The following is a 24,360-nucleotide window of genomic DNA, read 5'->3' on the forward strand; positions in this document are numbered from 1 at the left end:
ATTAAATCATGCTGGAGCTAGACAGATCCGTACTAAAATTATGTTTTAGATCCTAAATTAAAAAACAATAATCCTGCGCAACATAAACTTTATTTTCCTTATTACATTACGACACAACTAAAATATGCAGTTTGACTTAAGTACTGAACACAACGCTGTTTGTCCCTAATAATGAAGGAGGCCATCCTTGAAACGTCGACCACGGATCTATGGACAGAAAAAGTATTAAAAAAATGAACGGTTTCAAAACTGGATTAAAATGAAGAGTCGAGTCAGTGTTATTTTTGATTAAGTAATAAAAAGGACAAAACTCTTCATTTTAAAAGAAACTAAATATACAACTAAAGAAGAGATTCTAAACCCGATGGATTGGATATTAAACACTTTTGTTACTGGAGATTTTGAACTTCCTGAAGAACATGAACGCACACGCATCACTAACGTTTAGTCAATTTTTTCACACACTCTGACTTTGCATGCATTTCATGCTTCACGATCACTGAACTACCGAATTGTTCCAAGAATTAGCACACAGCAGCCACTGAAACGCTATAAGTTCGGTAGCACTATATTTCACCTTAGTAAATATTTAATCTCTAAATGTCGATGTCTTGCGGCAAAGCAATTAGCTCTAGTTATAAATAAATATGTAAACATCTTTTGTTATCGATTTTAATGAATGGACGAAACCGGATTAAAAGGATTTATTTATGGTTGTCGATAAAATCCATTCAAAATAGAAGAACCTACGTCAATGCAACATAACACTTTATAAATCCAACAATATTTGTACAAATAAATTGTGATAATTTCTTAAAAACATGAACCGTATCCATCAAATCCTTGGTATTGACAATTGAATGTTCACCGATTTAGAACTTAACCGGAAGACATCTTGGTTTCGTAGTACAATAAACTTAAGTCTCTTAATAACATCACAATTTAAATTAATACTAAATAGAAACATGTTTGAGGTACAGTGAGACAGACCAAGTAAAGCAAAAACCTGAGAACTTCCTTCCTTATAAAAGACCAAGTAAATACAAATGATTACATTCGCAATCTTTAGGAATGTTCCTTATTATCCAAAATCACGTCAAAATGACTTCAACATCCTAAGGCCCTTTGACACTTATCCAAATATCCTGGTTCCTCTAGAACTCCTCTTGGTATTCTTAACATACCAATAGTATCGTCCTTGGATCCTCTTCCTCTTTTTGTTAACCCATTACATAAACTTTGAACATCGAATTTTCACTATTTTTTGCATCACAATTTGACGAAACCCAATATTATTTGCAGATATTAGTAGTTGATTTGTCATTTTCCTCATTACTGTTTTAAAAAATTTTAAAAGACAGACTGCATCAAGTCGAAATTGCATGCTTTCTCAATGTCAATGCCTAATGCAAGGGAAACCATTTTCTTTCCACTGATATTTTCTTGTTTCTTAAGATTAAAGTTGATCTTTCATGATTCCGACCTGAAGCTATCCAATCCCTGGCTGTCCGAATGTTGCAACCAAAGTCGAAATATCATCAAATTCCAAAGAACCTTTTTCACGTCATTATTAATTCCAAATCCTTTCACAACAACGATAAACACAAATCTCTTTAAGTTGTTCCTCGGTGTATCAACAACATACAAATTACTATTACTTGACACTTACCAATAAAATAAAAAGTTAAATTGTTAGTTATCATGGTGCCTCAAAAATTTTATTGTTTCATTTTGAAGAACCACGCACAAGTTCTTCTGGTTCAGGAATGGCTGCCCAATGATAACATCAACTTCTTGTACATGATCCGGCACAACGACAGCTCTTATTCGAGCTTTTATAGAATCCACCTCAAGCACGACTTCTGTTTCTCCAAGTACCGAGACGGACCCTCCTCCATATACTTCCAAAAAATGATCAGTAGTTGTAACTTCCAACTTCAAGCAACTCGCTATTTCCTGCCTTATTGCCACCGTAGTACATCCGGTATCCAAGAAAGATCGGAATTTGCAGCCGTTGATGGTACAGTTTTTGAATAAGAAGGGAGCATACGATTTGTTGTATTTGCAAAACATCATCTTGTCGATATTCCGACAGTTTCTAGCTAAATGTCCTCGGTTCATACAAATACTGCATACTTTCGCCGCCATTGGGGTTTTGTTCTGGTGTCGTAAATTTGATCGTATGAATCTTTTATCGAGTCTTGAATGTACTGGAGCTGTTCGCTTTGGAGGTGTCTTCACCGAACGCGTTCCTTCGTCGTGGTTTCCTTGGGTGTGGTAATCAAACTCGTCGTTCCTTGGCGCTTTTTCGTACTCAAAAAGTTGTTCCTGAGAAACAGCGTCAGGTTCCTCTACCATGTTTGTATCAGCTTCTGGGTAGTACCAGTTTAATACTGGTTCCGTTGCTGGGGAGTAGTCCACAGTGTATTCCGGCAATGTACCCAAAAACTGCGAGTACAGTGTCTCTGGTGTCAGAAAATTGAGCCCTTTAGCTTGTTCTTGGATAGTTTGGTTGTTCAAACCGTCGATTAAACAGGAAACTGCATCTTCGCCTGTAATTTTGCAGGCTTCAATCAGGTACATTTTACTGAAGTAATAAGTGACCATGTTCTCATCTGCTTGTTTCAGTCTTGTTACTAGTCTTTTCAAGGACGTCACAAAATCGGTGTTGTCTGGAAACATCTTGGTGATGAGGATCTTCCATTCAGGCCAAGTGTAGTCATAACTCGGGAGAATATTATACCAGGCTTTCACTATTCCTGACATCTGACTTCCCATATAAGAAATAGTAGTCTTCTCATCCCAGTTGTTCTGAATTGAAATTTCTTGTATCTTGTTAATCCACATTGACGTTGTAAAACTATGGCGCCGTGGTTCTAAAATGTACTGCCCTCGTCTATCATTTGTGCTCTTCTCTTTGAGATTGGAAGATACTGGGGTTTCAGGTGGTGGGTTATTCCTCTTCACAAGTTCCTCAATCAAACCTTCAAGACGTGTCAATCGCTCCAAAGTGGCATCTGCCGTGCTGGGGGCTGGGGGATACTGAGATTGTTTCTTAACTTCCTGGTGATACATATTGTTCAATTTTTCCTCTTTGTTTGGCTTGCTAGATTCATTTTTGGGGTAATAATTCGACTTTTTCTCTTTATTTGAGTGTTGGTGATGCAGGTATGAATCCTCATCAGAGTTTATGGAACTCAAGGAGTCATCTTGATATTCTATACCTCGAGTTTGGTCGCGATCCCTATTGCGATCTCGTTCATTAAAACGTTCGTAATCGTACGGCTGAATATGGTGATGATGGCGACGACTCATTATACAACACTTAATCACCACGTTAAAAGTTCAGTTTATTAATTTTCTCCAAAATTGGCACGTTCATAAAAAAAACTTAAAGATAATCAAACACTCTATAAATTTGACAGACTGCTAAACATGAAGTTAGCTCCTCCGCCAATCCCAGGACCACCAACTTAAATAAAGAAAAAAAAAACAATCGTCAATAATTTTCACCATTTGCTCTAGCAGCAATAATTCTATAACCAGACAGTTGTTGTTCTCTGCTATAACTTATTCTTGCAATTTCTACTCTTCAATTTCAAGTAACTGCAGCAAACACTTGTATGAATAAAATCATCGCTTACTTCACGCAGCTGTCATACAACCCTATCACGTGACTAACCAAAACATATCCTGTAATCCGTAGCTGTCAAATTAAAATCCAAACAAGCCTCGAATTTGTTCTAAAACAGCCACAAAATGGACAAACTGACCCTAATCTCGGGTACTTTGTTCATGGCAGCTGACATCTTCGCCATCGTAAGTTTGGCGATGCCAGATTGGATTATCACTGATGTTGGTGGTAAGGACTCATCTAATATGTTTTACCTCGCAGCAACACGTTCATTTGTAGGAGATACACGTCTGGGTTTAATGTGGACTTGCATGACTTTGTACACGCGCCCTCAAGTTTGTTTCACACCTGACCTTCAGCCTGAGTGGTTATTGGCCTTAGTTTGTATCTTTGTGGGCTGCATTTGTATTACAACCACTATTATTTTATTAGCATCGTCGCAATGGGACCGCAATGTGATTCCATATGCAAGATGGGTTGGATTTACTGCCAGTAAGTGTAGTTGTCTGTGTTTGTACAAGAGTAACTTTTTTTTTTCTTTTAGTGGTGTTGTTTTGTTTGGCTGCTGTTATATTTCCAATGGGTTTCCATGTTGATGAGATTGGGGGACAACCTTACCAACTACCAAACAGTCATCAAGTGGGGATTTCATATATTTTATTTGTTTTAGCGTTATGGATTACAGTGATATCTGAGCTGTTTGCAGGCAAAGTTTGTTTACCTCATTTCTAATGTTTTTACCAAAAGAAATAACACAAACAGTATTGACATTTTTCAGGAGCAAAGGGGGACATTTTTATTGAATTTGGTATTTAAAAAGATCTGATCTAGTATTAGAATCGTGTCAATTTTGTAATTATGTAAATGTGTATATGTAAATAAGTTTGTTATCATGGGCAATTACTGTACCCAGTTTGAAACCAGCACTTACAAGGTCACTATGAAATGCAAACAGAATAAAGTATTGTTAAGTTCAATATCACATCAGACTACACTTAAAAAAACTACGTGGACAATTTGATCTTGTACTTAAATTGAAACTCAGGCGATTTTTTTTTTAAATGAGCTCTCTACGTAAAAAAGATTTTTTCTTTACTTTTAAAGACCTTGTGTTTGCATTATGAAACCGTACTATTTTATACCAATTTTATTTTAGTTCATGTTAATTATAGGTACGTTGTGGGGTCAATAAAATAAGTTAGAGAAAAGTCTCCGTTTTTTCTCCAGTCTGTTGTCTTTAGTTGATTAGCTGGCACAAAACACAGTTTTCAATTAAAAAATCAATATGTACTTTTATATTATAGAATTATAAATACTGTAAAAAAAATTCTAGAATATATCTACAATAAACAAGTTTAGTGTATATAACAACAGCAAGTGAGTATTCGTATGATATATACAATGTAAATACAACAAATTTTATGAGAAGTACTGATAAAATCCCACATTTGCATTATTCGCAGACCTAGTGTAGGTCTGACTTTGGTTCTCAACATTACAAGCCTTAAAAACCTCATACCAATCGTCATTACTCGTACTGCTAATGCTCAAGTTAGCAAAATCCTCGTTAATATGTCTCTGCATATCATTGTCTTTCATCCCGTTAACCCCACCGTTAACGTTACCCGCAACGGTACGATAGGCGTTACTCTGTCTTTTATACAAAGGATTAGACTTATTCGAATCCATCCAATGCCCCGTCGAATCCACTTCTTTCATATAAATCGGTTTATTGAAATTGATCTGATTGGAAGGACTGTCGTACCAATTGAACGTTGGCGAATCTGACGATGAATGTGGTGTGGTACGACCCAACACGTTGCAATCAGTTATTCGAGAACCCTTCTGATTCGTAGTGTGCAAAAGGTACTTGAACTTATCCGCCGCCGCTTGTCCAGACGTGTCTCTCAGATAATTGTACCACCTTTCCTGGACACTTGGTGGCTGCAGAATCATATCAGCCAGCGACATCTGCTGCGGTAATAAACTCACACAGTCGTTCAACATCTGCGCTTCAGGAAAATGCACGTTATTCATGAACTGTATTAGTTTAGCGCTTGATTTCTTCTGGAGAGGTGGAGGCGGCGGCGCACTTAACGGAGCCACAGGTACTTGTCTTGAGGGAGGTACCAAAGGGATTTCGTGAGTGTTGAGTACCCTCAGGGGCCGAAACCCATTAGCTAGAGGAAGTGGATTGGGAACGGTCGTAGGGAGATTGAGGACATAAGGAGCTGGAAGAGGAAGAGGTCGCTGCTGGTACATAAACGGCAGCATTCTAACATTGGTTTGAATGTTGGGGAATGGTGGTGGGATCACTTTCGGCTGGGGCAACGGATTTGCTGGTTGCATCATCTCTTTGTATTTGCGAGGAATGAACTCTGGGGCAAGCGGATTTAAAGTGTAGACCTTTTTGAGTTCGATTCCGTCGAGTTGGAAGCGGAGTTGAGTCCAGGTTATGCCGTACAAACTACTGTTGTCGTTGCAGATCTGAAGAAAGCGTTCCCAGACTTTGCTACAGCGACCAAGAGAACAGAGAGCAATTGGATCGCCAACCACGGCTACCAAACTCTGAGCCCGAGTAATCGCCGTGTTCAATAGTTTTGAGTTCGAAAGGAAACCGTAATCTACGTCGGTTTCTCCTTTGCTGTTGCTGCAAGTGCGCCTCGTTCGAACCGTTGATAAAATTATAGCTCTAAATTGTTTTCCTTGAACATTTAAGACACGTTCCACGCAAACATCGATTTTTCGTTTTCTAAGCTCAGAGCGTATCCTAAACACTTGGTCTGAGTATGGTGTGACAACCCCAATTGACTGTTCGTTCATATCACCCCATTCCGTTGGCCAATTCCTCTTCAATTCCGCCACCCTCTCCACTACTTCGTACACCTCGGAGTTGTTATAAAAAGCTGTCGAATTCTTATCTTGTACATCTTCTCCACGCGTAGTAAAAAACGTCAACGGATAAAACCGAAAATGCTTGGGTTGTTTACTGCTCGACACCAACTTCTGGTCGTAGAACGACTCCGACGTAAACTGAATTATTGTTTCGTGAGCTCTGTAGTTTTCACAAAGGAGAATTTTACAAGGGAATTGTGGTGGATAATGATCGTACAACCGTTCGAGGAGAGAAATGTGTAAATTGCGATCTTTTGCGAACTTGGAAAAAATGTCAGGCCCTAGTTGCATGTGGTCACCAGCTAAAACGATACGACTGTTTTCCGTAGCTAAAGCCAGTGGTGTTATAGTTTCGCATTCCAAAGCTTGGGCAGCTTCATCCAAGAGGATGTGCGTAAAGATTCCTGATGGTAGACCCATGGCTGAAAGATACACAGAAGTGGACAGCGTTACGACCACGATTTTGTGCTGCTCGATGTCTGCAAACGTGGGGAGTTGAAATTCGCGAGTGTTGCCATTGACTTTGATGTTGCAATACTGGAAAAGAAAAATCTTAAAAAAAATTATTATATTTTAAACACTCACCTTCTGCACAACAGGGCTCACAGTGGCCACCCATCGCTTCTGATAGTAAATCCTTAACGGTCTAGCATTCTCGTTCCCACTTTCGACCCAAAGATGCAAATAGTCCTTGATATACAAGTCCGCGGCACTGTTCGAATGCGTACACAACAAAATCTTATTCCCATCGTCCTTAATCAACTCTTTAATAGCCTGCGCTAATGTAAATGTCTTGCCTGTACCAAACGGCCCTATCACCAAAATCGGTGGAATTTTAACAAAGATGGGCGTCGTGATCGCAACCACTGCCTCTTTCTGTTTCAAATTAAGTCGACTGTCTAAAGAAGAAGACCACTGACGTGACGGTGACCATGGAATCCTTGGTTCCACGTACGTATCCGGGAAAATCAACTTGTAGCTCTTAATTTTATCAATAGTGTAGTGCCATTCGCAATAAGGAACACGATTTAGTTGAAACTGAATTTGCACCTCCAAATCTGCGTCGGTGGTTAATCCCAAATCTTGAACAGTCTTTGCTGAAAGTCGAAGATAAATCATATCCTTGCCTTTGTCTTCTATTATGGCTTCGTATACTTTCCGGGGTGAGCAGTTTTCGGACGGGTAAGGAAGTAAATAAACAGAGTTGCAGTGCATCAGAATCAAACGACCTTCCGCGGTGTCTTCCGAGAGTTCTTTGGAGAGACAAACGGATGCGAAGAGTTCGCCATTACTGGAGTACTTCGCGGTGCTTGCGGCCATGCTATTGGGTGATAATAAGTAACTATGCGCAATCTGGAGTCTTGTTGTCAAGTTGAACTGAGAAATAAGATTGTATCGAGCGATTTCTTCAATTAAAAGCAACTCGTGCATGCGTTCCCGGTAGTTGTTCCTTGTCAACTTTTTCTCGGTAACAGTGGCATTTGAGACGACAAAATTATCAGTTTGAGGATACGGATACATTGCCTTTAGATTTTTTTCCCATTCATAGTTGCTCCCAGAAGAAACAAGGGTGGAAAAAAATGACACAACTTCAGAATTATAGCTCGTCCACCTCTCTGACACAGATAAAGTAATTTCTTTACGAATCTCATTAATTTTTTCAATATCAGAATCTGGGACTACATCCACACAAAGATGTTTGACCACCACAGGGTCGAATCCAAAGTCAAATACCACAGATTGTCTAAAAGTCCCAAAAATTGTAGTCTGGAACGTGACAACAACGTAGTACTCAATAGGGATTTTATCCTCGAAATTGGAATTGAGTGAGATGAATTCCTGGTTGTTGTTAATCTCGTAGGGGTGTGTGTCAGCGACCACTTCGGAAATATGGAAGTGATTGCGATGAGTATCTTGAAGTAAAGCTATAGCTCGTAAAGGTTTCCATGTTGTCATTGAGAATTTCCACTTGTGGTTGCTGTTTTTCGAAGAAACTGTTACGGAAAGTGGACATGAACAGGTGTCTTCTACGCCGTCGACTTTTTCAGTCATTACTGTTTTGCTGTTTGTTGTTTGAAGCCATTTTTCTAGAAGGTCTTCCGTGTACGATTTACCTGAAATATTAGTGTTACAAGTGGACAACATAATTACGTTGAAAACGTTTTAAAATAAGCTATATTCGCATTGTTACTGAATCTATTGTTTAGTTTTTAATGTAACTCTATAATGAAGTAATAAAATCAGCTTTACTAACAACGAAATTGTTAATGCACAAATTTCATTTCTTTCGTCATAGATAAAAAATCTTTTTCACAATATATCAGACAGTCCCTTGTAAAAAGGCTCGCATATTGGGTAAAAAATAAAATCTTATTATAATGAGAAAAGCAACCAAATACTTATTCTAAAATAATTACCATACAGCTCCTTCTCCTTGGCTCTCAGCATCTTCATTTCCCTATATTGGAACCTTTCTTTCCACTCCATCAATTCAGCCTCTCCATGCGCCTCCACACATTGTATCCCAAACCGGCACGTCCCTAATTCCTTCCAACTCTCACAAATGGTGTAAGCATCAGACTTGAATCCCCTTGGCGGCGCTCTCCAGTACCAATCATGTCCTTCATCAGACATAATCATAGTCTCATGTTCTTGAGTCAAACAATGTGCCATCAACTCTGACTTATCTTTAAAAGAAAGGTTGCAATAGATGCAGAATACTGTCCCTACTGGAATCTTATTCTCCTGTTTATTTATGAGTTTGCCTTTGCTGAAATTTTTATCTAAACTGTTCAACCAAGGCTCAAGGCTCTGTCTAGAAGGTAACGCGAAAAACCGTTCAAGAGCGTTCTCCAAACCCATTTTTTCTTCTCCAATTTGATTCAGTTGTTTGACAATCATAAGCCAATCTTTAATGACCAATTCAGCCTCTGAAAATACATTATTGTTTGATATTGAATTAGACAAAATGGGGCTTACCTGGTACGCGATTCAACGCAAACAACGAGCGTATCAATTGAATCCTCGTTCGCGGTTCATTGCTGTTGTACTTGCCGCTGAAGGTTTTTAAAATCTGTCTGCAATCACTGATGATGGTTTCATGGTGGCCCAATTGGTAAAGACATTCGGAACGGTCCAATATGTACGTGAGAATCTGTTGTTCGGTGTTATTCTGTTTTTGCAGTAATTTATTGTAATGGTCTAGAGCCAATGTCCATTCTCGTTTTTTCAAATGATCGGCAGCTTGAACCTCCATTTCCATTAACCAAAATGAAAGAGCACTTAATCCTAAACGATTTCCGAATCACGCACGTTCACATTATTACAAAACGACGTTTTAATTTGCTGTAAAGTGTGTGTAAATTTTTTCTTTCATTATTGTTGTGTGACAGTTGTGTTTAATGTTACGGCGAATTTTGACAGAAATGAAAGAATGTCAACAATTGCCAACCAGCTTGGAAAACAGAAGAAGGGGTAACTTTTGGGGCGATTATTAATCCTGTTGAGGCCTTCTTTCTTATGATTGATTATGTATGCATGGGTGAGTTGGTTCGGATGTGGCGAAGGAGCCCCTTGTTGGATGACACAACTTTATTTCCAGCGCTGTTTTGTTAACCACTTTTTGAAACGCGTTTTTGATTATTAATCCCACTAAAAATATTCTTAGATCATTTCATCGATGAAGAAAGCGGAAAATTGGAAGAAAAAATGAAATTTGAATTTTTTAATATTTAGGTATTGGTAGCACTGAAAAAACATCCTATCACGCCACCTGGTGGCGCGGCTCGACTCATTCAGTGACATTCCGTGATTTCGTGTTGACAAGAATTTGACATTGACACCTTTATAATTAATCACTGATATAAATGATAACGAAATTAGTACTACTTTTGCTCCGTAATAATTCGTGGTACTGTGTATACAATAATGGGTAATCTTTCCTTTTAACGTCATTCCTAGTTCTCAGTGTAGTGATCTCGTTTGCATCTAAATTCGCAGAATGGACCAACAAGGAAGTGGAAAAAAGAAAGCGAAAACTTTAATCCACCGCTTCCTCAAAATCAAAGATCGCTTCCAAGATCGTTCACCTCGGCCCGAACCCGATAATGAAACAAAAGACTTCTCTGACTTCGAAATCCGCCCCCATCGCAACAGCTTCCGTAGAAGCCTCAAAAAAATGCACACTCGAGTGAAAAGTTGCATGTTCCCTCAGGAATCAACTCCAAAACGTCCAGCAACTATTGCAGAAGTCCCGTGTTCCTCTAAAATAATCCTAAGTTTACCGTCACCACCTCCAGTTCCTGAACGTCCTGCAACGTTACAAATCGGCAACTCACCGCCAAAGCGAGAAACCAGCCCCAGCGAAACACGCACACATCGAATACCCACCGACGAAATCGTTAGTTTGTCAAATTGTTATTGGTACTGGGGCCCCATGCCCACGGCGGAAGCTGAAGAACGTCTCCAGTATAAACCTGATGGTACCTTCCTAGTCCGGGATTCTTCCTCCACAAGTTATTTGTTTAGTATAAGTTTTCGAAGTGTGGGCAAAACCATGCATGCAAGAATTGAGTACAGTAGGGGAAAGTACAATTTGTGTGGGACTTATACTGAGGGGTTCAACACTGTGACAGAGTTAATACAAGATGCCATGAAGACATCAGAAAATGGAATTTATTGTTACTCACGTCGGAACGAATATGCTTGCGAATTTCCTGTAAGGCTCACAAAACCAATTTCCAGGTATATAGAAGTGTGGTCTCTCAAGCATTTGTGCAAGTTTACAATAAGACAGTACACTAATATGAATGATATACCGAAATTGCCTCTACCTACTGTGCTACACGGTTATTTACAAGAGAAGCCCTATTTTTGAACATCCGACGCCGTACTTAAATCTTTTTATTTACAATTTAGGTTACTTAAGTAAGATATGTTTTTGCATTTTGAATATTGCGGTTTTCTATTTGTTGCTTTTATTTCATATGCATTTAAGATTTTACTAGTCTCGTAAATTAAAATGAATACATTTAATTCGTTGGGGCTTAGGTACAAGTGTCTTTTATAATTCAATTAAAAATTGCAAACAATTATGCAATATTTTAATCAGTTAAAATCTGTTTTTTGTAATGAGATCATTGCTGTAAAACCTGACGATAAATACCTATTGTGTGTTACACAATTAAACACCCGATGGGCGTGGCAATAATGTTTTAAAACGTTTGATTTGCAAAACTTTTTGATACGTGAGTGAACTTGATTTTAATTTATTTTACTATCAGGAATTTCACTTATTTTAAGCCTTGCACACATTAGCTCCACGATATGCTATCTTTATATCTATTGTTTTTATTATTACATTCAAAAATGTATATTGTTATCTACCTATTACACAAATGATTCGCAAAGACTACTACTCCGAAACAGAGACGTCCAAGTTAAACAGATATTTTGCATACACGTTTATTGATACCTATTTTTGTGTGAAGTTGCAATACCCAAGTGCTAAACATGAGAGTTTAGTGAATCATTTGGCTAATACGTAAAGTGATCGCCTGTTGTATATAAATACTACTGAAAGTTAAAGAAAATCCACAAGTTGTGATATGAATAAATTAAGTGCAATGATGACTCCGTCTTTTATTTAGCAAAAACTATTAACAAAATCCCAAAATATACATAACACAGACAAGTCCAGGTACTATCTGGTCCAATTGACTCCGAGGATGTTCCGCGCCTGTAACAAAACAGTAGCTAGAGCACTTAACATTTTATGCACTTACGGTGACAAACGCCGACGTGACGGTGTCTTTGGGGCTCCCGCTCCCCAAATCCGCCTTGCACAGTACTTCGTGGATCTGCACTGCTTCTTTTAGCCTCTTATTTAAGAACTTCCACGTGGCTTCATACTCCGGTGATTTGTCTTGAATTAAGTAGAGCTCTGTAGCTTTGTACACCCCTGCCACCCCTAACCTCCTGGCATACCAATTGAACTGTAACAACAACTTTCATCTATCTGAAGACGTCTTCTATTACTTACATCCACAGACCGATCTCCTGCGTAGTAACAAATATCATCCACGTCCGTCAACAGCGTCGCCAACGCATTAGGGACGTTCGGGGGCAGCGACATTATAGCTATTGCTTGTGGCCACCGACTTAAATAAGGAACAATCATCTTTAACCTATTTTGAAGGGCTTTTTCCACGAATTCTGCGGGAGCAATTTGGTTTTGTGCCTTTTCTAACTGAAATTATGAACAAACGGTTGAAGAACTACAGAAACTGGTGAATACCTCTTTTAAAATTTCAACTAGTTTTAAGTTGGAACATCTTTGAAAATAATGTATCAAGTCGCCGCCACCTTTGGGAAACAAACCGTGGGTTACACCAGGATAACCCACAGAATTGGCTCCTGCACTTAGAGCGTTTCGTGACCAACCTAGTTCTATAACGAAGGGCAAAGAAGCGGCCAAGATCTTGTTTTTTACGTCTTTTTCGTAGTCGTCGCTTTGGGCTGAAGAGGAGGTTTGGTTTGAGTTTGGGCGGCATGATGTCCGTGTAAACGCTGAATCTAAAAGTCAGAACTTTTTTATTTTTATCAGTCAAACGGATGAAATAAAACTACAATTTTTTTATCAACTTTATTACAAAACTTTAACCATTATTCTTTTTTACATTTATACATTCCACCACACGACTTAACAAACTATCCAACACATCCAGCGTGGTCAACGATAAGTTCAAAATCTCCACCTTTTTTTCTGGAGCAATTTCAAGCAAGTTTTTACCAGAAACAGTCACAGAAACCTCACAATCCGACTTTTCTTTTTCAGCACTTTCCTCATTCACTTCTTTAATCTTCAACCGGTAATGTTCTTTGGCCATAGAAATTCCAGTCTTCAAGTTCTTGAAATAGCCTTCCTCTAAAGTGGTAACATAGCAATCTATCCCAGTATCGTCCTGTGTATCAACAATAATCAAATATCGCAGAAAATTCAATGTTGACACAATTTGATCCGAACTATCAACGAGATCTGTTTCTTCTTTGTTTTTCAGTAAAGTGAACGCATCGAGCAGATCAAAGAGTTTATGGTTCTTGTAGTACACCGACATGCTTTTCAAGTTACCACGATTGATTTCCTGTGTTATCATGTTCTTGTATTGCATGATTAAATTGCCTTTTAGTCCACTGTGGGTCAGGTATCGCAACAAGTTTATTATTATTAAGAAACGACCTTGGGGCTCGAATGACCACAGATATTTGTGTAGAACTTGTAAACTTTGTTTTCTAACACGTTCGTTTTCGTTGTGGACAATAACATTGGAGATTGTTTTACAAAACTTGCCGTGATGTTCCGCATGTAACAACAAATAGGAAAGGTGTTCAAGATCGATGTGTTTTACCAAGGCTTCAGCCAAGTGCACCCCTTTCTCTATTACGAACTGACTAGTCTGTGACAATAAATTATTAACGTAATGGAGCACACAGTGTAAAATATATACAGGATTGTACACTCTTGGAATACAATTGATACAGACTTGTTGTGATAGTATTAAATAGTAAAAAGTCCCCAGTGATAGATCGTTTGGTTTAATTAAGTCACTGTCAGGATCACCCTCTCGCATTTCAAGAAACATAAATGGATCCGACATAAGAGAGCAAAAATTTTGAACGAGCTCTTCAGCGGTAACACGCGCTCTGGATTTCGTGGATTTGTATAAGTCCATGTCCAGGAAAGCAAGTGGTTTCCCTGTTAACTCCACGAGAAACTTCCCCAAGACTTGTTTCCTTTCAATGACATTTCCAACTTCTCCTCTGTTCCTAAGTTCTTCCACAAACGTCCCACAGAACAACACCAAATTATCATACAAGTTATTTATCCTGCAGACAGCATCATCAGAATCCAAGAGCAAGCGCTCTTCATCTGTCAAATTCAAATCTTCAGGAGTCTCAACTTTACTTAAATAATGTCTAATAGCATTAAAGCACCACCCTAAGGAGGTTATTCTCTTATCAGGGACTCGCAGCAACACTGTTTTAGTTGGTTTCAACAACGCTAAGAACATGACATCATCCTTCGCTAATTCAATCTCTTCTATAAACTGGAGGAGAACTTCTTCAGGCTTTGAAACCTGTGCAATGATGTCTATCATCTTCTGACAGCATTTGAAGACCTCAACACTGTTATCTTCACATTCTTCGTTTAAATAATAAGCCACGATAGGCACCAAGTCCCATGAATTGTTAAAAAGCTCATCACTGTGTTTGTTGTCGGTGAAAAGCGTAAGAGCTTGCACTGTACTCCCTTCTTTCAACAGATTGGAAATGATGTTCGGGAAACTATTGTCACCCAACTCCGACGACATATTTACACGAATTATAACAAACTACACGAAATTCAATAATATTTGTAATAATCACAGCATGACAGCCACCTCCACTGTCGTGCAAAAATTTGAGGTTATGTCCTTGTTAATCCAAAGAAATGACTCAAAAAAATACTCACATTTTAGCGTAGATCCTACTGTTGTAAATAAAGCACGGAAAGACATTTCTAATCACATTTAAATAAATAAAATAAATATTTTTCTACAAGTGCGAGAGTTGGTTACTTTCGCTTTGATGTTGTGACAACTAAAGTCCCTAATCCCACTAGCAGTCATTCTTTTCAAAGATTTGGAGCGACAAGAAGAGGTGTGAATCAAGTGCATAAGTGTTGTTATAATTAATTGTTTGAAAACAATGTAATTATTCATTTGAAAATTATTTGAATTTTAATTGAAACATCAGGGCTACCACTTTCTGTAGTGGCAACACGTAACGCTCAAAACCCACTAACACCACCCTAATAACCCGAAATCCCGAAAATGACAATGACAGTGGCAGCCGAAAAAAAATGTTATTTTCGTGCAATTAACTGAACGGACAATTATAAAAATATTTAAATGAAGTGCTTGTGTTTCACGCTTTTAAACTATGTCTACTCGATCACAACTAACTAAGGACTTGAACGGTAAGCAGAGATTTACGAATTTGTTGACAAAAACAATGTTTACAATAGTCAAAGGGGAGTGTCAATATTGATGATTAATATAATTTGCAAAGCTTTGTTTATTGAACTCAATGAGTCATTAGAACATGTTTTGCTTAATTTCATAACAAAAAAGCCAGAAGCTAACGTAACACTGCTCTAAATCGTTTAGGATATTTGATTTGTTTTTTTCACATCCACTCTGAAATTGTTGATTTTGAGGACTTCCCGGTAGAGATAACATCATCGAATATGGGTTTTTATGGTACTTAAATATTGCCAATTTCCGTTCACAGAAAGCATAAAATCGTCTGTTGGGAATAAAGTGAAGATACTCTTTAAAAATGTTGTCAGGTTGGAAACAAAAGGAGACAAGACTGAAAATAGGGTTTTGGTGAGTTATAGGAAAATGTGACCACAGGAAAAGTCGTGATTATTACATGTAATTATAACATACAATCTAAAATGATTAGATTAGTGAGATATGTTCATAAGTAATTAAGAACATGAGTAATCGCTAATCAAGTATGGTCACTTTCTAGTCGAGGTGCTAAATAGTTAAGAACGAAGCACCGTAGATTTATTTACTAATTTCTCAATATCCGCACCTGCGACGGTTATTTAATATAATTAAGAACAAAAATTAATGTCCAGCTTTGACCTTGTCTGTTAAACAAATTCGTCATACTTTATTTTAGGTCTGCAATAAAATTAAGTAATTGACAATGAAATGGATGCGTAATATCCGACTTTCCAGGAACGCAAACGCAATTTTTCAAATTGATCCGCCATTTTGTTAGTTGAGTTCCTGACCGGTGTCGCGCTGCACCCCGATTGTCAATTTGACAGTTCGCCATTTGTGACATTTCTCGAACTTTGCGTTGTTTTGTTTCGCGCAGTGAACCAAATAGTCTCTTTGACTCTCAACATATTATTCCTATTTTGTCAGTTTTGTGTTAACTTTCAACAATGCCGCGCGCCGAAGTGGGTACCCCTAAATACATCGCTAACAAGATGAAGGCGAAGGGTCTCCAAAAGCTCCGCTGGTACTGTCAGATGTGTCAGAAACAATGTCGGGACGAAAACGGCTTTAAGTGCCACATGATGTCGGAATCTCACCAGCGGCAGCTTCTTCTCTTCGCCGATAACTCCAGAAGAATCATTGATGATTTTTCTTACCAATTTGCTAAGGAGTACCTCACTATTCTAAGGAGGCAGTTTGGTACCAAACGCGTCAATGCTAATCGGGTGTACCAAGAATACATCTCGGATCGTAACCATCTTCACATGAATGCCACCCGTTGGGTCACTTTGACAGGTTTTGTCAAGTGGCTGGGAAGAACAGGAAAATGCCTAGTAGATGAAACTGAAAAGGGGTGGTTCATTACATATGTGGATAGAGACCCTGAAACCATCGCCCGTGAAGAAAAAAAGAATAAAAAGTTAAAAATGGACAAAGATGATGAAGAAAAGACTATGGAGTTTGTTCAGAAGCAAGTACAGATAGGACAAGAGCGTGATGTTAACAAAGATGGGCCGGTTTACACAGAATTGTTCCGTGAAAACGAAGAAGAGAAGCTAACCCTTGACTTGAAACTAGAAACAAAAAGAGATATTAAACCTGTGGTATTCAAAGTCCCAAAACGGCCCTTAGAAGAAGGATCCTCAAAATCTCTAATTATGAAGAAACCAAAAAGCGAAAACAGGAAAAAAACGGCTCTAGATGAAATCAAAGAACTTGAAGAAATCAAAAAGGAAAAAAGCAACAGAAAAGATTATTGGATCACTGAAGGCATTGTGGTGAAAGTTGTGGCTAGAAGTTTGGGTGAAGAGTATTATAAACAGAAGGGAGTTATTAGAGAGGTGCAGAACAAATACGCGGCGGTGGTAAAGTTGTTTGACAGTGGGCGCAAATTGAAACTAGACCAAGCGCATTTAGAGACTGTTATTCCAGCAATTGGCAAACTGGTCAGAGTTGTGAATGGAGCCTACAGAGGAGAAACAGCGACGTTGATGTCTATAGATGAAGCTCACTTTTGTGCAGAAATTAAAATTGCGTCGGGGTTGTTGATGGGGAGGACTGTAACGGGGGTTCAATATGAAGATATTTGTAAACTACATGAAGAACAGTAATAGAAACATGCCTAGATATAAGTGTAAATAGTTTTTTAACAAATAAATGATTTTTTTTAAAGTGTTAATTTTATTTTTTGTAAGGAACAAAATTGGTTTTTTTTTGCGGCTGACATTAAATAATCTAATTTTGAGTCACATTTTGGTCATTTCTTTTCCTGTGGTCAACTATTATGCTAAAAAAAATTTTCTTTTTTTACAACACTTTGTTTAGGTATTTTCCCCATGTCGAATCTTACTGCTCACAGCAAAAGTGCCAACAAAAGTAAGTACGCACTAAAATTCAACTCGTGCTTCCATAACCTTTTTTTAAGATCGACTGCCATTTCCACTACCTGGAAATCCAAGCGTTGGAAAGCAAACGAGGCAATCAGTTGAGTCTAACCATCAACGACAAAGTATATTCATTTTTAACTGGTGACGACTCAACATGTAGCGCTGAAGTAGATAACATGATTTCGGCATTAAACAATGCCATACGAAACATTTTTCCAACCGTCCCACTTCAACACATCATTAAAAAAGTTATTGATTCATTTTTTTATTCTTTAAAATGACCAATCGATTTTAGATTGACGTAATTCCGAACACCAGACTTCAACAATTAAGGGATTTAGAAGCTATCGCGAGCAGTAGGCGTGAAGTGGGGCCGTGTGGAGGTTTTTCAACACAGTATGCTTGCATGTGCGACTTCCATGGCATGACATATAGAGAAGAGGTAGCCTGGGACGTGGACAACATCTACGTGTCGCTGAATACTCGAGAATTATGCCTTAAAGACTTCGATTATTTAGATCAAAAGTGGGTAGCTCCTTCTTCTTAACATCCTCTTATAACATTCTTTCCAGAGACTTAATTCCAATAATCAGCGCTTTAGAGTATAACACGTGGTTTACAAGGCTGAGAGCAAACCAAGTGAAGCTATCTCATGACAACATTGACAGAATCCTCCACGTGTTACGCAAGTCTCTTAATCTGGAGGAAATTTACTTGGATAATTTAGGGTTGAAGGCGGACTTCATTAATAAATTAGGCAGCGTTTTGAAGTTGAATCCGGGCAGCGCGCTTCACACCATAGATTTATCTTATAACACAATTGAAGATAAAGGTTGTATTAAAATTAGGGTCGTCTCTAGATTTACCGCTTCTGTCGCAGGTGCTATTTATCTGTCAGGTTGTATTTCTCGGCTCAATAAAGGGCTGGTTCATCTGAATTTGGCTCACTGTGGATTGAGCTCGAAGGGCATCAACCATTTAGCGGCGGCACTCAACAATAACCCCAGCGTTTTGACGACCCTCACTTACCTCAACTTGAGTGGCAATAGTCTCAAAGACGATATAAGTGTAAGCAAAGGCTAGGGACAGTTTCCCTCATTCACCCTGCAGCCTCTAGTTTTTGAATTGCTGTTTTCACACAATTTTTTTACAGAATCTGCACTCGTTTTTCTCTAATCCTAATGCACTTCAGCATATAGATATATCAGGCACTGATGTAATTCTGGAAAATGTGAGTGATTAGCGTGATGCCTGCCTATTTTAACCTGTGTTTTCAGTTATTCGGTGCCCTCGTTCGTGGCTGTACAACCAATCTAGTTCATTTAAATATTTGTAAGAATCCTTTTAGTAGTAAAAAGAACAAAGAGGCGCCGATATCGTTCAAGCAATTTTTCAGCACCACTCTAAACCTCAAATTTCTAAACATGTCTCACTGCAAACTTCCACAAGAGGCGTTGAAGTAAGTACGTACTTTACCGCGATTCATTTCTCACTTTAATCCACAGAAATCTACTGCTGGGATTAGCCTGCAATGAATTTACCAAAGAAATGTCATTAGATATAAGTAATAACGGATTAGGAAGTCAGGGTGCCCACGTTTTAGAATCATGTGTTCACGGTGTTCGCTGCATTTCTAGTCTAGATATATCGGATAACAGTAAGTTCGTTTTTTACTTAGGCACACACTTATTTACCTGTTTTTAGATATGGACGGTGATTTGTCCAACGTAGTTTTAGCAATAAGTAAAAATAAGTCTTTGAGGCACCTCCAAATGGGTCGTAGCATGAAAAAACACATGTCCACGATAATGGACTCGGTCGTTCAGATCCTTCAAGATGACGAATGTCTTCTCCAGACTCTCATGATTCCCGATTGTCGTCTACGTTCCGACTTGTTCAACCTCTTGAACGCGCTGGGTGATAATAAATCCTTGGAAACCTTAGATATAAGCGGCAATTTTATCGGGGATTCCGGTGCTCGCCTTCTCGCTAAAGCTCTCCAGATCAACCATAAACTAAAAACCGTTATCATGGACAGAAACAATATTACACTGCAAGGGTATTTCGATATCGCCTACGCATTAGAAAGCAATAGAACCGTTCAATACATTCCATTTCCTATCTTTGACGTCACTCCTTGCATGAAAGCTAACACTGAAAAAACTGACGCGATTATGAGGAAAATCCAAGATATGTTGAATAGAAATGTGACTTTGAAAAGGAACTTGATGAAGCCGGTGCCGTTGCAACCAGGATTTTTGTTGATTTCTAAACAACAAGCGTTAGAGAGGTTGGTCTCTCAGACGCAGGAAGCGATCAAAGGATACTCAACAGCGGATTCTATTGTTTCGCATAATGACATTAACCACGCTACTGGGGTTATACAAGACGCGGAGAATTCGAAGCAATTGTTAGTGAGACTGCAAGAAGTCGCCAAGCATAGAGATGATGGTCATCCAATTGAGGCGAAGCTCCAACAAGCGGCGAGTGATGTACACGGTAGCATAAGCGACTATTTGCAGGTATGTATTTTTTTAAACCTTTTAATGGAGAGTGATAAGAAATTTATTTTGAAGGTTACCATGGACAAAATGTTGAAGTGCTGCAAGGACCAGTGCCCCTATATCTTGCATGATGAGCAGATGGTCCAAGACATAAAGAAAGCTTGCAAGAACAAAAAACAAATCCCATTAGATTTTGTGACAACATGTATTAAACAACAAGCAGGAGTTGACATAATGAACAGAGTCAGGTAACGTTTACACATTATTATCCTGAAACCATTGTTGTATCCACAAACATATCCTATTTACATTATCATCTAATTCAGTGGGCGCCACACTACTCAGTTCATGTACAATACTAACATTATAGGACGCCTTAGCCTCCTCTAATATCGTCTGGAATATCTCACAGTCAATATTATCTTCCAATTTTTTTCCTGTGTACCCCCGCGCTTTGAGTCTATCATACAACGTTGTGTTATCGGTACGCAAAACAAAAACCACATCAAACCACCGTTCGGGAAAAAATTCACAACTGTGATAATCAACAATATTGCCTCCTTTGCACATCACTTCTTCGAGACCATCGAGTAATTTATCTTCGTCCAAAATGGGGCACTGATACACTTCGTCAAATTCTTCTAAACAGTTGTAATTTTTGGCGATTTTTGAGATTTCTAACCATTGAAGACCGGTGATTTCGCTTAGTTTTTCACAAAGGGTTGATTTACCGACGCCGGGGGTACCTGTAACGAGAATGTTGGGGGCTTGTCGCTTTGTTGGGGCCGTTGCCATTTTCAACGCGGAAAGCGTGGAACCTAACCTCAAAATGTGCAAATGTCAAGGGAGTGTCATGCAATCAGGATTAGCTTGCGTAGTAGTTGCAAAGTTTTCAACAGAAAGCGGCTCATCTGAATTTTCAGCTTTCTACTTCTTTTAACTTTTATTCATGGAAATAGAGAAAAATTAATGTTGATTTAAAACAACGCTCTGTGTTTTGACGTTTTGAAATGTCAAATGCCTGAAGGGGGAATTTCAAAATTAATATCCCTAATTTAATTACCAAATAAATTAATAAATTAAGGTAAATAGGCAATAACCTAATGACTAATGAGAACATGATTTTTTTGAATATTTATCGGAATAAGCCCCAGAATTGAAAGCGCATTGGATTTTTTTGTAACCACTCTCAAAAATTTAAATTTAAAATTCCGAAAAACTTGTAAAACTGGCTGTTTATAGGGAATTGAATCTTCTGGTAGCCGCCCAGTTGTCAGAACAGATCACTGATGAAGTTTACGAAACGTTGATGAGAAGTTATAAAATTCTAGTAGGGGATGCTAGTGCTATAAGAATCGATTCTCCTCCGAGAAGATCAAGGTTGAGTAGTTCAGGTAGTTCTAGACACGGTGCTAGTGATATATCCATAACCGATAGTAGTCATCAATCAGATCACTCTCCTTTGGTAAGTTAACTTCTAAAAAGATTCCTTCATATATTAACTTTACATCAAATTCTGTGCAGATGTTGGAATATCTGAACTTAGTAAGTAACCATCAGAATTTTACTTAGAGATGGTTTAATTTTTTATGCTTCAATTTTATTTTCACGTGGCTGTTTACATTTCTAGGATATAGCTAAGTTTTTGTTTTTTTTTTGTAGTTGGAACATTACAAAATTTTATCCGTACTGATTTTGTTTTTATTTGTCGCACGTTTTGTATTGAAATGGCACTTTTTTTGTCATTTTTATTAATTAAAGTAGAAAAGTGATTTTATAGTGTGAAATTTTGAATTTATGTGCATTTTAGGCCACTCCTCATCTTTCCATAAAGAGAAAAAGCCTCCATGGTCGAAAACTGCGACCGAAATCTGTGGTAGACAGCGTTGAAGGTCTTTCAGCTGACGACATTCCAAGTCTCTTGCCATCTAGTAATCGCACTTCCGAAGAAGACGACTCTGTAACAGAATTGCCTAGTGCTTCCCATCAACTTCAGCATTTAGTGAAAGGTAATTATAATTTGCATATTGCAATCACATCACATCATTTATTACTTTTTCCTTACTACAGGACGTCCTCGCCGCGCAAAAACCCGCGCCCCAACCCGGCCTTTGGTAAAACCGCCGGATCTTAGCGACCCCGTGTCGCACGATTTGGTAGAAGGTCTCGATACGTTCTTCCGTCCAGGTTCTGTAACACCAACTTCGGACGACTGCAACTCATTCCAGGCTGACGGTAGCCCAAACCATGAATTTGCTTCACCAATTTTGAGCGACGACCGCAGAACTCCTAAACTAAGCAGAAACTCACCGTTGTTGCGAGGTTTAATGACACCAACTCCGCGGTCTAGATCTACAGACAATCTAGAAAAATTCTCACCATCTTCAGGAAGAAAAAACATCAGCGAATGTGCATCGCCGTTGTCGAGAAGGTTAACGGGTGAAAGTGTGATGTCGCATGAGAGTAGCGATGGGAGCATTGCTGGGGATATTACCATGACTATGGAGAATTCTTCATCGGGAGAAACAGGTAGTAAAACTGTGTTTTTTAGTAGCCTTGTTACTTTGACGTTGATGATTTTAGTTGACCATGACTGCTTTAAACACATTAAAATTAAAGCGGGGCCGATTATCGCCCCAAAACCGCGTCCATGGTCCATGGTGAACTCCGAAGCTAAAAACGTTGATCTAAGTCTTCTAAGTGATGGTTCTTCTCCTATCAATTCAACAGGTAATACACCTGATTCCGCTGACACGTTAGACAGTTCAGAATCGTCGTTAGAAAAGAGAGTTACAAAGGAAGTCAAGCTAAAACGAGGTGGTAAGTTTTCTTTATTGTGTCAACACCTTCTTTTTCTTTTTTACTTTCTCTTTTATGCTTCTGTTATTTTATTTCTTTTTGTTTGGAAGGTGTTTTGCAGAATTATTTACCTGAGCGTGGCGACCACAAGTTTTTGCAACGTTACAAGGTACTTTTCCCGTTTTTCTGTTTTTTGTTTTCTCTTTGTAAAGTGAGTTGTGAGTAATCTGGTTTTTTTAGGCGACAACGTCTGATAAACCCAGTCAGTCATCGAACGACGTCACTAGGAGAAGAGATAGCAATTATAATTGTAGCGAAACTAAAGATGCACACATTAGTAGATGATTTGATTATATTTTTAGCCTAACAAATTCATAGATATCTTCTAGGAAAGGTACGTTGCCTTTCATCTTCCCACTTTAAGAAAAAGTATAAATTTATTATATCTTGCTTCATTCGTAGGCGACTATTTTTATGAACCTAAAACTTTAAGGTTTTGACTGCAAATACAATATTTTAGAATTGTTTCCAACACAAATTTCAGAGCTTCCTGTATAATCGTGTATGATCACAATTACATAATTCGTTTGACGTAATCACTCAAAGTATTATTTGCTTATTGTAATTAGTCCATAATTTTTAAATGATACGTAAATTGAGACTTACATCACTTTGGTCAGTAAATTGTGTTAAAATGCCATTTTTTAAAATGTGTAACGATTTTGTTGCAAAATGTGGATCTCATTGATTATAAGATTCTGTAAGATGTAACTCATTCCATAGATACTTACCAATTAAATTTATTATTTCGAATTTTTTGTATATAAGGATACATTTATGTAGCTTTTACAAAGTGCAGTCAAGTATTTGTATTTTGTTATAACGTTGTGTTTTTAATGTGTTATGTATTTTTTATATATACTTGTAACATGAAATTTGCTTCCAATCTTGTATTTGTCGTTTTTATACAGTCAATAAAAAAAGTTTATTATCGCTACTGTAAGCTAGTGCTAGTGTGTGGAGTGTCGATATTCAGTGCTATTTTCTTTAAAAATAATTAATTCTAATTATCTGTGAAGTGTGGA

General features: G+C 38.1%; 9 protein-coding genes across 17 annotated transcripts; 4 read left to right on the plus strand and 5 right to left on the minus strand.

Moving 5' to 3' along the window:
• Positions 1 to 71: 71 nt before the first annotated feature.
• Positions 72 to 3,464, minus strand: LOC148178702 (uncharacterized). Of its 2 annotated transcripts, none has more exons than XR_015771769.1 (2): positions 340 to 3,464; positions 72 to 207 (listed from the first exon to the last, which is right to left on the minus strand). XR_015771769.1 is itself a non-coding variant. In XM_088050423.1 (2 exons), the coding sequence occupies exon 1, from the start codon at positions 3,313 to 3,315 to the stop codon at positions 1,693 to 1,695; it is 1,623 nt and encodes a 540-aa protein (XP_087906549.1). In that variant the 5' UTR covers positions 3,316 to 3,464; the 3' UTR covers positions 72 to 207; positions 1,670 to 1,692. The 2 variants fall into 2 exon arrangements, 1 of the variants encoding a protein (XP_087906549.1); XM_088050423.1 differs by having other exon boundaries at positions 1,670 to 3,464.
• Positions 3,465 to 3,505: 41 nt separating this feature from the next.
• Positions 3,506 to 4,842, plus strand: LOC148178703 (uncharacterized protein C16orf52 homolog A). 2 transcript variants are annotated; one of them, XM_088050426.1, is made up of 3 exons: positions 3,507 to 3,862; positions 3,914 to 4,126; positions 4,179 to 4,842. In XM_088050426.1, exons 1-3 carry the CDS (start codon positions 3,760 to 3,762, stop codon positions 4,364 to 4,366), a joined length of 504 nt encoding a protein of 167 aa, XP_087906552.1. In that variant the 5' UTR covers positions 3,507 to 3,759; the 3' UTR covers positions 4,367 to 4,842. The 2 variants fall into 2 exon arrangements, with proteins under 2 accessions (XP_087906550.1, XP_087906552.1); XM_088050424.1 differs by having other exon boundaries at positions 3,506 to 4,126.
• A 58-nt stretch (positions 4,843 to 4,900) lies between these two features.
• Positions 4,901 to 9,988, minus strand: Helz (Helicase with zinc finger). The gene is made up of 4 exons (XM_088050422.1): positions 9,509 to 9,988; positions 8,947 to 9,459; positions 7,115 to 8,643; positions 4,901 to 7,066 (listed from the first exon to the last, which is right to left on the minus strand). The coding sequence occupies exons 1-4, from the start codon at positions 9,789 to 9,791 to the stop codon at positions 5,054 to 5,056; spliced, it is 4,338 nt and encodes a 1,445-aa protein (XP_087906548.1). The 5' UTR covers positions 9,792 to 9,988; the 3' UTR covers positions 4,901 to 5,053.
• Positions 9,989 to 10,297: 309 nt separating this feature from the next.
• Socs44A (Suppressor of Cytokine Signaling at 44A) lies at positions 10,298 to 11,494 on the plus strand. The gene has a single exon (XM_088030346.1). The coding sequence runs from the start codon at positions 10,530 to 10,532 to the stop codon at positions 11,403 to 11,405; it is 876 nt and encodes a 291-aa protein (XP_087886472.1). The 5' UTR covers positions 10,298 to 10,529; the 3' UTR covers positions 11,406 to 11,494.
• A 655-nt stretch (positions 11,495 to 12,149) lies between these two features.
• On the minus strand, positions 12,150 to 15,130 carry Coq9 (ubiquinone biosynthesis protein COQ9, mitochondrial). Its single transcript, XM_088030347.1, has 5 exons — positions 15,039 to 15,130; positions 12,825 to 13,102; positions 12,570 to 12,776; positions 12,313 to 12,522; positions 12,150 to 12,266 (listed from the first exon to the last, which is right to left on the minus strand). Exons 1-5 carry the CDS (start codon positions 15,082 to 15,084, stop codon positions 12,231 to 12,233), a joined length of 777 nt encoding a protein of 258 aa, XP_087886473.1. The 5' UTR covers positions 15,085 to 15,130; the 3' UTR covers positions 12,150 to 12,230.
• Positions 13,119 to 15,009, minus strand: LOC148178707 (glomulin). Its single transcript, XM_088030344.1, has one exon. The coding sequence runs from the start codon at positions 14,896 to 14,898 to the stop codon at positions 13,186 to 13,188; it is 1,713 nt and encodes a 570-aa protein (XP_087886470.1). The 5' UTR covers positions 14,899 to 15,009; the 3' UTR covers positions 13,119 to 13,185.
• Positions 15,131 to 15,453: 323 nt separating the features above from the next.
• LRR (capping protein regulator and myosin 1 linker 1 leucine rich repeat protein) lies at positions 15,454 to 24,268 on the plus strand. Of its 7 annotated transcripts, XM_088030337.1 has the most exons (19): positions 15,454 to 15,545; positions 15,860 to 15,957; positions 17,911 to 17,961; positions 18,011 to 18,220; positions 18,268 to 18,497; positions 18,545 to 18,804; positions 18,853 to 19,040; positions 19,126 to 19,203; positions 19,250 to 19,431; positions 19,478 to 19,629; positions 19,677 to 20,494; positions 20,549 to 20,724; positions 21,719 to 21,941; positions 22,001 to 22,021; positions 22,287 to 22,485; positions 22,547 to 23,005; positions 23,060 to 23,296; positions 23,386 to 23,444; positions 23,516 to 24,268. In XM_088030337.1, exons 1-19 carry the CDS (start codon positions 15,509 to 15,511, stop codon positions 23,618 to 23,620), a joined length of 3,783 nt encoding a protein of 1,260 aa, XP_087886463.1. In that variant the 5' UTR covers positions 15,454 to 15,508; the 3' UTR covers positions 23,621 to 24,268. The 7 variants fall into 7 exon arrangements, with proteins under 7 accessions (XP_087886463.1, XP_087886461.1, XP_087886464.1 ...); XM_088030335.1 differs by having other exon boundaries at positions 18,545 to 19,040; XM_088030338.1 differs by lacking the exon at positions 22,001 to 22,021.
• Positions 16,002 to 17,757, plus strand: kin17 (kin17 DNA and RNA binding protein). The gene has a single exon (XM_088030345.1). It carries the CDS (start codon positions 16,533 to 16,535, stop codon positions 17,694 to 17,696), a length of 1,164 nt encoding a protein of 387 aa, XP_087886471.1. The 5' UTR covers positions 16,002 to 16,532; the 3' UTR covers positions 17,697 to 17,757.
• Ak6 (adenylate kinase isoenzyme 6) lies at positions 20,663 to 21,497 on the minus strand. The gene has a single exon (XM_088030349.1). The coding sequence runs from the start codon at positions 21,269 to 21,271 to the stop codon at positions 20,732 to 20,734; it is 540 nt and encodes a 179-aa protein (XP_087886475.1). The 5' UTR covers positions 21,272 to 21,497; the 3' UTR covers positions 20,663 to 20,731.
• Positions 24,269 to 24,360: the final 92 nt, after the last annotated feature.

The sequence above is a fragment of the Gnatocerus cornutus genome, chromosome 2, assembly GCF_029298725.1.
Source record: "Gnatocerus cornutus isolate USDA-ARS CGAHR chromosome 2, icGnaCorn1.1, whole genome shotgun sequence".
In the NCBI taxonomy this organism is placed as follows: Eukaryota; Metazoa; Arthropoda; class Insecta; order Coleoptera; family Tenebrionidae; genus Gnatocerus; species Gnatocerus cornutus.

Coding starts and splice junctions, on each gene's coding strand:
- LOC148178702 (XM_088050423.1), bottom strand. CDS start 3,315: ATGAGTCGTCGCCATCATCACCATATTCAGCCGTACGATTACGAACGT.
- LOC148178707 (XM_088030344.1), bottom strand. CDS start 14,898: ATGTCGTCGGAGTTGGGTGACAATAGTTTCCCGAACATCATTTCCAAT.
- Helz (XM_088050422.1), bottom strand. CDS start 9,791: ATGGAAATGGAGGTTCAAGCTGCCGATCATTTGAAAAAACGAGAATGG. Junction 9,460..9,508: donor TGCGTTGAATCGCGTACCAG/GTAAGCCCCATT, acceptor ATGTATTTTCAG/AGGCTGAATTGGTCATTAAA. Junction 7,067..7,114: donor TGAGCCCTGTTGTGCAGAAG/GTGAGTGTTTAA, acceptor TTTCTTTTCCAG/TATTGCAACATCAAAGTCAA.
- LOC148178703 (XM_088050424.1), top strand. CDS start 3,760: ATGGACAAACTGACCCTAATCTCGGGTACTTTGTTCATGGCAGCTGAC. Junction 4,127..4,178: donor ATGGGTTGGATTTACTGCCA/GTAAGTGTAGTT, acceptor TTTTTCTTTTAG/TGGTGTTGTTTTGTTTGGCT.
- Coq9 (XM_088030347.1), bottom strand. CDS start 15,084: ATGTCTTTCCGTGCTTTATTTACAACAGTAGGATCTACGCTAAAAT. Junction 13,103..15,038: donor AGTAGGATCTACGCTAAAAT/GTGAGTATTTTT, acceptor TCTGACTTTTAG/ATTCAGCGTTTACACGGACA. Junction 12,267..12,312: donor TCACGTCGGCGTTTGTCACC/GTAAGTGCATAA, acceptor GTTTTGTTACAG/GCGCGGAACATCCTCGGAGT.
- LRR (XM_088030335.1), top strand. CDS start 15,509: ATGTCTACTCGATCACAACTAACTAAGGACTTGAACG. Junction 18,498..18,544: donor TTCGATTATTTAGATCAAAA/GTGGGTAGCTCC, acceptor CATTCTTTCCAG/AGACTTAATTCCAATAATCA. Junction 19,204..19,249: donor CTGATGTAATTCTGGAAAAT/GTGAGTGATTAG, acceptor CTGTGTTTTCAG/TTATTCGGTGCCCTCGTTCG.
- Socs44A (XM_088030346.1), top strand. CDS start 10,530: ATGGACCAACAAGGAAGTGGAAAAAAGAAAGCGAAAACTTTAATCCAC.
- kin17 (XM_088030345.1), top strand. CDS start 16,533: ATGCCGCGCGCCGAAGTGGGTACCCCTAAATACATCGCTAACAAGATG.
- Ak6 (XM_088030349.1), bottom strand. CDS start 21,271: ATGGCAACGGCCCCAACAAAGCGACAAGCCCCCAACATTCTCGTTACA.